At 40.5% G+C, this 11,263-nt stretch overlaps 1 protein-coding gene across 1 annotated transcript; it reads right to left on the bottom strand.

Annotated features, from left to right (window-relative positions):
• Positions 1–3,520: 3,520 nt before the first annotated feature.
• On the bottom strand, positions 3,521–10,161 carry TACSTD2 (tumor associated calcium signal transducer 2). Its single transcript, XM_065841948.2, is given in 4 exon segments — positions 3,521–6,075; positions 6,077–6,139; positions 6,141–6,473; positions 6,475–10,161. Coding segments are annotated over 4 exon segments (849 nt in total). The 5' UTR covers positions 6,594–10,161; the 3' UTR covers positions 3,521–5,741.
• Positions 10,162–11,263: the final 1,102 nt, after the last annotated feature.

Raw genomic sequence — 11,263 nt, 5'->3', positions numbered from 1 at the left:
TACTTTTAAAACCCTAAAACATCGTTTTAAGAGTTTATTAGTTTATTAGCTGCAAACCTAACGTAACTTTTGGCCTACTTGTCTAGCTGACAGTACATCGTAAATGATGTGTTGTGAAAACCACGTTATTTACTGAAACAAAGGGTGAAGCATGGACATGTGTGGTAATGACAGGGCAGCACAGGCTTCATACAAACCCTGCGGCTTTGCATGTAAACAAAGGCCCTCATTGCGAAAGGTAAGGAAACACAGATTTTTGCCTTCAGTAGTCAAGTATCATTCAGTGTTTGCTGAGATATTCATTAGTCTATCCCTTTTTATTAGGCACTTTCATGACAGTTCTTAAGCATTGATGTCCACTGGCAAGAAAAATACACAGTGACCAGTTCTTGGGAGTACAGGCCAAGACGGGGCTTATGTAGTGATCAGTAGAAAGTCTGTTTTCATGAGACACAACTCCTTTAAGACCTGCCCAACCTCCATTATCGTAAGAGGCATGAAGAATAAAATCTGTCAGTCAATTAGCATGCCTTTAATTTCGGTGACTGTCAGCTCCAGTCACAAAACCAGCTGAGCTGTAGCAGCAGAAAAGCGCTTTGTCCAACCTAAGGCCTGTGTCTGTCCCAGCTGCAAAAAATGCAGAACTGAGATGGTAAGTCCCATGAAAGTCTCCTGATGCTTAATGTCTTTATTTCTTGTACTTTGTATTTGCTTGCTTTTCTTGTCTTCTTTATCTAGAATTCTCCATGCCTAAGCCCAGCATTAATGGAGCTATTTCTGCAATCCTGACTCACCTGAATTCCTGTTAAAGTCAATGGATGCTTTGAGTCTGCAAGGACGAGGCTAAAAATTGTGTTGCACACTCTGCAGGTTCTAATGTCTTCCCAAGTGGCAGCATTTATAATTAAAACTTCAGAGCAGACAAGCAGCAAATACAGCACAGGTAATTACAGGATCTCTCTATCAGATACCAACACAGTCTGCGTGAGAATCTGGTAAACAATTATCTCCTTCAGCAAAATTGAGACAATTGTAAAGCTATCTTATTTCTGACAACAGAAAAGAGCACATGAAGATAGAAAGAAAAAAGGAGAACTCAACAGACCTGTGCTAAAAATTAGCACACGTGCACTGCACAGCAGCTACAGCATAGCCACATCCAATTTTCTAGTTGTTTCACTTACCTTTCTGGGTGCAACCAGAGTAGCAAAAATGTTGAGATTTCTCATTTCAAGCCTTACAAGGACAGACCTTTATTATATTTCAAACAAAACTTAGCTGAAAAGGGTTGGGTGCCTATGCCACCAGTACTGTTTGGCCCACATGTAAAAATCTCAGGGGAAAATTAGAAATGCATTTTCATTCAGTCATTCATTTAGATATTACGAAGTCTCCCTAATTGTTTCTGTGGTGCTTGATTTGTGCTGGAGTAGGAATGCAAGATTGTTATTCCTGGGGGAACAAGGATCGTCATGAAAATGCGATGTGAATCTTGTCAGGCTGCTACTGTGCACGGAATTGTAACCAGGTAAGCCCTGATACAAGGAATTTTGTTAGAACTGCTGAAGAATAATGGCAAAAGTTCTAGAAGTTGATTTTTCCTGCTCTGATAGCAATTGTAATGACTCAAGATTAATTTTAGCATTAAGAGAGGTGATTGCAGTACTTAAAACCCTGAGGTACATCAGTGGAAATGCTTTGCGAAGGATAATTATACCTGCATGAGGAAGAATATTTGTTTAATAGCATTATCTGTTCTAATTAAGGAGAAGTGGAGGAAAGGCCAATTTGTCATTTAACTGTTCTCTGAAAAAGTGTGGGTTTTTTTCTAAAGTGATTCCTCAAGTTTTCAACATTTTCAGGACTGTTGTGGGGATCTTGTATCTAGTTGTCATCATGCACTTAACATCACAGACATGCTGGTGTTTTACCATCTAAACAAAAGGGTGGGGGTGCGTTTATGCAGCAGGTGTTTTGTTCAACATCGTTAACCTAATCTGGCCATAATCCCAGTCCAAGCATCCATAAAGAGATTATTCTAAAATGGGGAAAGATGGGACAAGAAGAGGATCCTCTCTGTTGTTCCAGAACAGCAGCAGGTTTGGGCTATTTTACCCTGATAAGAGCAAAAAGCAGGCTGCAGGCTGAATGCCGCATAGGATCTGCTGCCCCAAAGCTTTCCCTGGGGCTTGCCCACTCTCACAGAAACCGCGAGGTGTGCGTCTTTAAGTGTGGGAACATGCATTTGTGTTCACACACCTGTCATATGTAAATGAACACAGGGATTTTGTGTCAGTGCCTTGGAGAATACGTACTTGTGTAAATAAACAGGCACGGATTTTACCGGGGGAATAGATGGAACAGAGTTCAAGAGGGTTTAAAGCCTTCGGTGAATCCTTAATTCCCTTGCTGTAGTGCTGGTTTTGCTTCTTGCATTGTCCTCTGATCTTGAGAGGTAAAAAAAGTTTTAAACTAAGAGTTAAATGCGAAGGCCCAAACGCGCTTTGTGCAGTTGCACTGGTAGTAGCACTGTACAGAAAGGGCAGCACTAGGCTCTTTGGAGCCCTAACATAGAGGCAGGAATTTCTTCTCTGCCGGTGTTACTTGAGCTTTCTCAGACAGCACTTCACCAGTTGGAATTGCAGAACATAATTTAAACAACAGACGGCTCTACCCTTGTTAAAGCAAACATACCCTCTGTTTTATAATCCAGGCAGGCACTCTTTCATATCAGCCAGGGGTTTGTTTCTCTATTTACCCACAGACAGGTGCATAAATGTATGTGTATTTATACCTACAGAGTATTAACACAGCATTCCAAAACAAAACAATCCCTGACTACTTTTATGCCTGAGCAGACTCCACAGAAACGGATACAAGAGTGATGTTAATCACTTGTTGAGGGCACCCACTGTCACTACCACCATACCTGCAGCACCCACTGCAGATGGTGTAAAGCCTAATCGCTTAAATACGACAAACACCCCATTAGAACAGGATGATGTAATCAGGAAACGGATAACTAGAAATTTCAGGGTTAGAAATTTCCAAATTCAAATTAATAATAAAAAGCATTTCAATTTTGCAAAATTTAAAGCTGACAAGGAGTTCATTTTCTCATTTTCAGTGAGAACATTAGCAGTGGACAAAGAAGCTAAACATCGTAAGCTGTTACAATAAAATACTTGATCTACTATTAAGATACAGCCCAAGAGGTGGTGTGGCTGGAGGAGCAGGAGAGGAGTGAGTACTTAGCAGGAGCAACGGGTATGTTCAGTTTATTAAAGCCGAGACCTTACAGTAGCTTTACACAGCCTTATTCAAGTAGAATGATGATCTAGTCCAAAGTGAGGTTTTCTGAGCTCTGCACTGCAATTAGTCTTTCCCTTCTTTTGATTAATTGCAGACACACACCTTATCACTCCTATTGAATGACCCTAGCGTCTTCCCAGTTCCTCAGCAGCATGCACGCTGCTGGTGCCTGATGACTAGCGAGGAAATAACTGACCACAACACGTGATTTTCATGGGGCAGTCCTTTAATGATTAATAAAAATATGAATGGCACCACAACAGCCTCTTTTTTCAATCTCAGCTTCTAGAAGAAAAAGCAGGAAGCAAAGAAATATGCTGAAACTGTTACGTGGTAAGATTTTTTTTCAACAATTAGTCAAAATTATGCCCATATGTTTATATTCTACTTTAATACAAAAGCTCATCATTCACCTTAAATTTTTTTTTTCTTACAACAGATGTGAGAAAAATGCAGTAATTTTAAAAGAATGTTGAAAACTACAGTAGATCCCCAGAAAAGAGGGCACATCTCATGTTCTCATAGCCCTAACACCTAGCTTTTATCACCTCTGCATAAGTTGAGAAAGTGGTTAGGCAACGTACTTGGGCAATTTTCATTCTGATCCTACATTTCTTCAGCACTGAGAAGTACTCAGCTCCAGATTTTTATTCAAATCCATTTTATAAAATCCTACTTGCAAAATCGTGTGGAGTTAGGCCAAGTTCTGAGTTTTCCAGTGGCTCGGGAAAATTCGGCCTAGATATTCTCGCTTCATCTTCTATCAGTACTAATGTGACTGAAAACCAACCAGCTTGGAGGCTTTGCTGTACAACGTACAAGAAATCGTAGACCCTGCTCCAGAGGTTTTTGGGTATATTAATACTGCTGATGCAATTGCAAAAAAATCTGATTTTGGGGAAACATGATGCATCCACCTCACCCTATGTATCCAAAGCCCAAGTTTTCCCAACAGGTGAGTGAACAAGAATGATTTTAAATGGCAATGGTGTATGTTGAGCCAAAAAATATTAAACACTCTCCCATTCCACCCAAAACAGACAATCTTTTCCTCCTTTATATAAACAAAGGCAGAAACAGAATCAAAGCATCTTCAGTGTTTTCCTGGTATCCTATTCAGTCAAATCAGAGACGCATATTTAGCAGTTTACCATAAAAGTAGTGCATTACTGACTATTATTGTAATTACGAACAAATAATGTTGAAACTAATTAAAAGAGCTGACCCTGCAGTGCATGTGTGTAGAGGTCTCATTTTGAAGACATGCAGATTAGACTGACAGACCTTCCAGACATCCATACACAGCATGGAGAATATAACTGCCAGTATTTCAACATTTAACTACTAGCATTGTTTTCTTTGAAGTGTCCTTCATGGTGGATGTGACCTCCCAAACAAGTGCAGCAGATGAGTAGGTAGCAAAGAAGTTCAGTTCAATTCCACCTTCATTAATGACACTCTGCTCTTAAATTCCCCCTGCACTTCTACTACAATAAAGCTCATTTCCAGCTTGTTCTGAAGCATTGTGTAGTATTCCTGCGAAGCTGTACAACACTGAAAAATATCCCTTCCCATTAAAATTGCAAGGGGAGTTTAGGTAGACAGAAAACTATGACCAGAGTTTGGATTTGGGCAGAACACCCAGATTAACTTGCACTTGCACTGGGATCGGGGGATCTTTGCTGACGAGCGTCAGAGCCTCGTTACGGAGCACAGGTGGGAACAGCGCCCTACGCTGCCTGTGTACAAAGTTGGAAATGTGGGATCTCCATAACTGGTAATGCCCACAGGAATGTTTCCTAATAAATTACTCTGTATAAAAGCCTCTGGTGCTATAGTGTATCATATTTCTGAAATTACTTGTTGATGAAAAAGGTTCCAGCAACTTAAAAAACAAACGAAAAAACTACCCACATTAAAATAAAAAGTCCACCAGCAGAAAAGCAGCTTTATAACCCAATTACGCCAAAGAAGTATTTGAGTTTCAGTAAGCAGATATCTCAAGAAGCACTCAGGAGTATTTCAGCAAGCTGAGGCAGGGCTGCAGGGCTGGTGAGAGCATTCCACGTTACACTAAACAAATGATGTAACAGTTTTCTTAGCCCTTAAATTGGGACTAATTTACAATATTTAGGTAACTGACTCCCAAATTAGTTTATACCCCAAACCAAAAAAAGTAATTCTTAGTAAACTAGAATAATTTAGAGCAGTCACTGTACAAATTCCTATAAAAAGAAAATAACATCTCCAAATCCATCTACTTACACCGAATCTGTTTGCTATTTGAATTTTATGTCTTTTTAAAAACATTTTGTTCCTGTTGTTGCTTTCCTTTTTTCAGATCCTTTCTTTTTCCCCATCTGGGCAGCTATAAGCTTGGTGTTCTTACTTCATCCATTTCTTCAATCTCATCTTTCTCTTATTGTGCACTACAACCTGAGAATCACCAGCACAGTGATGCCCAAGCCAGCAGCCAGCACCACCACTATCACCACAGCAATAACTTCACCAGCCTGTTGATTCATGGAAAACAGTGATGGCTTTTCATCCATGTAGTAAATCCTTTCAATATCCAGAGCATTTCCATTGACAGAGACAGTTAATGTACTGTTAGAATGAAATGTGGAGTCATCTTTTCTATCTTTCTCAAAGTAACAGGCTACATTTGCTATATCTACATCACACTTAAATTTCCCAGAGTCATGCTGCTTCAGGTCGATTTGGGTAAGTGGAGAATTATACTTAATGGCTGCAATGTACTTTGTATCGACTCTCAAACAGCTGTTTCAGAGTGTTTGCTACATGGGCAGCATCCCAGGCCCCAGAATTTTTTGTGCTTCAGCTGAATGTAGATCCTGCTTGTTCTAACCAGTGCATCGCACCTCAGGCTTTTGTCAACCTTTTCGGTGATTCTTATGCCAGGAGTGTTCACACACCAGCAAGCATCAGCTTGATTGCACTGCCTGGCTTTGAAGATGCCACTATCCTCGCAGTCTGGACTGTAAATGCCATTGACGTCTAGCAGCCCATGGGGATGGCCCTGGAAGCATTTCTCCTTCAGGAGCATCATTTCTGCCTTCATCAGCAAGCATTTTGGCGTCAACATTGAACATTCTACCTTGTGATTGGAACCCCCCAGCGTGCAGGTGCAGTTCTCAGGTCTGGGCACACACCATCCACTTGGTCGCGTAGGTGCAGTTGTTCTGTGCTGACGAAGCTGCCGCCAGTATCAGACCCAGCAAAACCCCCAGCAGCAGCTCCATGTTGCAGGTGAGAAGCATGGATGGTCCCGAGGGATAGCAGGCAAGATCTGAGGCTTGAACCCATTCACAGAGCTACTCTGTTCCTACACACTGGTGTGCTGCTCCCTTTATCCAGATCCAAATCCCACCAAACAGGTTTTCCTTCTGAAACAAGTTGCATCTCCTATCCGAATCCTAGTGAAGAGCTGCGTTTTGATCTCTTACTTCACAGGGAGTGGCACCGATGCTGCCTCCAGCTGCCTCCCACCCCTCTTACTTGATGAGAAAACAACAGGAACAGACAAAAGCCGACCTGAAGCTCCTATCCTGGGCTTCCTTTATGGATCAAAGCCCAAGCCACTTGCCCTTTTCCTTCTTTCGCCTTTTGATGCACTATGCAAACACATTTAAGGCATTTCTTCCATTTCTGTTAGAAGAAATCCTACTCCTCTGGTTCCATCATGGGTTTCCTCCATCTTCCATCACAGAACTGTATCATTCCACTGTATAGATTCTTACTGGTTATTGTCTTCCTCCTTTCTACTGCCATACATTTATAAAGTAAAGTCTTTTGGAGTTTAATGTAAACTGCCTGGAGCAGCTGCCAGTTCAGGAGGAATAACTGTTGCTCAGTTCAGTGGCTGCTCCCCTACATAGAGCACAGGAGCGCAGTCTCAGCTTGTCCTTTGGCACATACTCATCCCAAGGCAGCACTAGGAATGATGATTTTCATGCCTGCATTACCCTTACAAAGTTGTTACCTGTTTCTGCAGAAATTTTTCAAACTAAGCTTTGAGTAATGCCTCTGGCAGTACCCTGCAGTAGCTCCCAAGTGCCCTAAGAATCTACAAAAGCACAAGTTACTGTTCCATGTGTTTTGGCAGCCACTGAAATATCTTTTCCAGTTTGCATTAAGCAAGTCCCATTCATCTGTTTTGTCAAACACTGTCAGGCACTTCATAAATCATTATTTTAGGACCAGTAATGACCACAGAACAATATATGAGCCATTTTCCCATCCACACAACTTGCACCCAGCCTTGCCGTCAGCTCCTTTTACCTGCCCTGCTTCAAAGCCATGGCAGCTACTTCTAGAGATAGAACAATTACCCTGGCTGCCAGTGAGCATTTATACCGCCGTACACATTTACAACTAGAGCTCCACGTGTCAATACTCTCTACTGCCAGAGAAGGGCATAATCTTCACAGCTAGAGCTATTTCTAAATAAGCCACAGAAACACACTGTACTTGAGGGAGTAAAGATGAGGCAAGTTCTTCAAATTATCCCTGGCCTCTTTATAGCACTGTCACACTTTCCCCTTCCCTCAGGGAAAAATAACAGTAGTTACCTTTCCTAAAAAATAAGAGATCTAAATTTAAAATCATTACAAAAATCACTAGGTATTTCAAGTTGTCACATTGACAACTCTCTGGTAATAGTTTAGTAACCTTATCCCATTTTTAATTTCTAAATAATTCATTAACCTATAGAAATCTACTCTTTTTAACAGGACTTTTTGGTAAATAGTAGTTTATGTGATGTTTGCAGTCAATCACGTTTGGTCTCAGCATCATATTATCATTTCACAGTTTTCCCTTCTTACAAACACTTGGAGTAGAAAAAGATAAAGTGGTTTGTCAAAAGTAATACATGGAAGAAAAACCACAGGTAACTGAACAAGATGGTCTGTTTTACCTGCTGGAGGAAGATTCTCACTGCTGTTACCTTAATTAGAAAGCACATTCATCGTCTCTTCCCTCCTAGGTAGCCACTTTTACAATATCACCATCACCAAGCAAAAAGTGTAGAACAGTGACAAGAGAATGGCAAAGAAGGGATCATTTCAAATTTCCCTGAGAGAGCTGCATAAATTGCCCAAATAAAAGTGTTCTTTCCCATTGACTTTTTTGTATGGGTAGATTTTCCCCCTCTGTAAATAAGGAGAAAACAGACTTATTTTAAAACCAAAAGTATTTCCAAGTATCTATATGGATACATATGTATTTATAGATATATATTTCAAAAAATACATCATGCCTCTGTGACACTAAAAAAAAAATATTACTTGCTTTAATCCATGCTAAGCTGCAATGGCACTACAAGAGTTAGGTATTTAGAACAGCAGGCTGCAAAAGGAATAATCCTGCAGGAAATGTGGAATGCATTATTTCTTTAGTGATCTCTGCTTCCATGGAAACAATTTCTCAGCACAATTCTAAATCTCATAAAACCAGGGCACTAGGTCTATGTAAACCAGCAAGACATTTCCAATTAAACAACCGGAAAGCTTTTATCTAGGCCATTAAATACTTCGTTCGGTATCAGATATGATTACAGCGTTTGCTGGGATGTAACAACCAGCTGCTGGCCATGTGCTGGCTTGATGGGGCTGGGTAAGTCACCCCGTGCATCCTGACGTCCCTCAGCGGGTTTGCAGTGGCAGGGGACATTTGTCCCCTTCAGATGCTGGCTGCCCTGCTCTGCCACTGCTCTGTCCCCACCTCCATGATGTCCTCACAGCTTGGGGACACCCAGCAGAACAAATTCTCTGCTAGCGCAGCAGGAAAGAGTGAATCTGGCTCCTGCCGCTGGCAGATACAGAGCTCAACCAACACACTTAAATCAAACCTGGGTAATGAATATAGTTGTTTGAAAGGTAATTTGATCATCATTTTCAGAATTCTCTGGAGTTGCCCATGAAAACCATTATATTATTTTAGTGACCCTACAGCCAGGATCAGTTCTGAAAACAGTAAGGAAAATACTGATCTGCCACCCTGGCATTGTCACCACAAAGTACCACTGGGTCTCCTTCTGGAGACTAAAGCAGAGGGTTTATATAATAAGACCAAATGGAAAGAAAAAAAAAAATCTATAATGAGGTACACAGCTACTGCTCATAAAATTTAATCACTACCCAGAAGTTTACATGTAGGAACAGTTTTGCTCTTAAAGGTTCAACCCCTTTTTTTGTACCAGCGGTAACAAAGCTCCCTCCAGTGGTATTAAGCTTCCTTGAATCACTTTGTTATTGTTCCTGACTTGGAGTAAATACCAGATCTCACGCTCAGAGACAAGGAGCTGTTACAAATGCGGCTCACAGCTTTCAGGGTCCCACATGTACACTCTCTATTAGCAGCCTCCTGTCTGCCATCAGGCAGGAATATCAAAGAAGCAAGCAAAAGGAAGAAAGTACTTCATATCCATGGCAACAGTGGTAGCTTTTTTGGTTGCTTTTTTTTTTTTTAAATTTTTGTTTTCCTCAACTGAATTGTTCTTGGAAAGTTACTTATTAAAAAAAAATAAATAGATCTGTGCAATCCCCTCCCCAGAACACAAGGCATCCACACATCCCTGCGAAGAAGCGCTGCTGAAAGCTGGGATAGCAGAGCTGCACTCAGCCAACAAAGAAAGGATATCTGCCTAATGTTACATCTTAGGGGTATTTTTGTTTGTTCATTTCTTAATCTTTTTGAACTGTTGATTCTTCCAGTTTAAATTGTACCATTTTACTCGCTTCTCAACCATTTCCCATCACCTGAGCAAAATCAAGGTGTAACAGCTGCTCTCACCTAAAGAAATGGCATATTAGTCCACAACAAAGTAAAACTAGCCTGAAAAGAATAGCTATGTGGAAAAAAAAGAAGAGCTTTGCAATAAAAATATTTAATGCCTTATATGTGTTTGGTAGCAGAACTGGTAGAATTAGTAAATTAGATTTTTTTCTTCTTAGGAGCATGCAACTTCCATACTCATATTATTAACCACACAGTCAAAATAAATCATGAAAAGTAGGTTAGAGATTTTCTTACCATGGCTCCTGCCAACAAAATGATCACTTAGCATCACACAGGTGGTATTCCCAATTCTCATGCATTATTGTGTGATCATACTGGATTATGATGGTACCCACCGTTATATTTCCTCCCACACCACCTTGCTAATAAACCCTTAGAAGACCTGGAGTCTGTGTGTGTGCATCAAACACCTAGTGCAGCACCTTGTGCTCTTCTTGAGACAAACAGCTTCAAAAAAATGTCTTACTCAAAGCTTTTCTTATGTGACATCACTGCAAAATTCAATTAATATAACTGTATTACTTTAACTCTTTTCAGTCATTGCACATTGTTACCACTAGTAGGCTAATACCGACATCTACCCTCAAATGGTTGGGAACAGACCATACGTGGACAACAAATATTATCTACTTCCTATTGCTGTTAGACAAGAGGTTCAAAATTATCTTCCTACAAATCAGAACTAATTACAGCTTTTAGTACATATGTTTATATGGTGTGATTTTTCTAGAGAGTAACCTATGCAAAACTGCACCAGAATACCTAGTTAAACTAGGAACAGAGAAAGTCATGCAATATTTTTAATTAGGAAATCCCAAAGATGACATTTTAGAATATATGCAGACTGAATCAACATGCCTTATGTAGGGGGATACACCAAGTTTGTAAACTCCACACAATAGTGGGACCTAAAGCTGTGCACCAGATCTGCACGTCAAAGACAGCAGAGAACGTTCACCGATATTTTTAGCTCAGCTCTTGAATCTGCACTGGCAGAATCTCTGAGTACCCAGAGCTCACGTTTTCATACCATCAGGTTCTGCACCTTCTACTTCATAACAGAAACGTTTTATGAGACATGATAAAAAAAGTCCAGTTAATACCTGTAATGGAGTTCCCTCGCTGGGAT

The sequence above is a fragment of the Patagioenas fasciata genome, chromosome 6, assembly GCF_037038585.1.
Source record: "Patagioenas fasciata isolate bPatFas1 chromosome 6, bPatFas1.hap1, whole genome shotgun sequence".
Classification (NCBI taxonomy): Eukaryota; Metazoa; Chordata; class Aves; order Columbiformes; family Columbidae; genus Patagioenas; species Patagioenas fasciata.
Note: the sequence above shows the minus strand (reverse complement) of the source record. Positions and strands in the feature narration are given on the sequence as shown.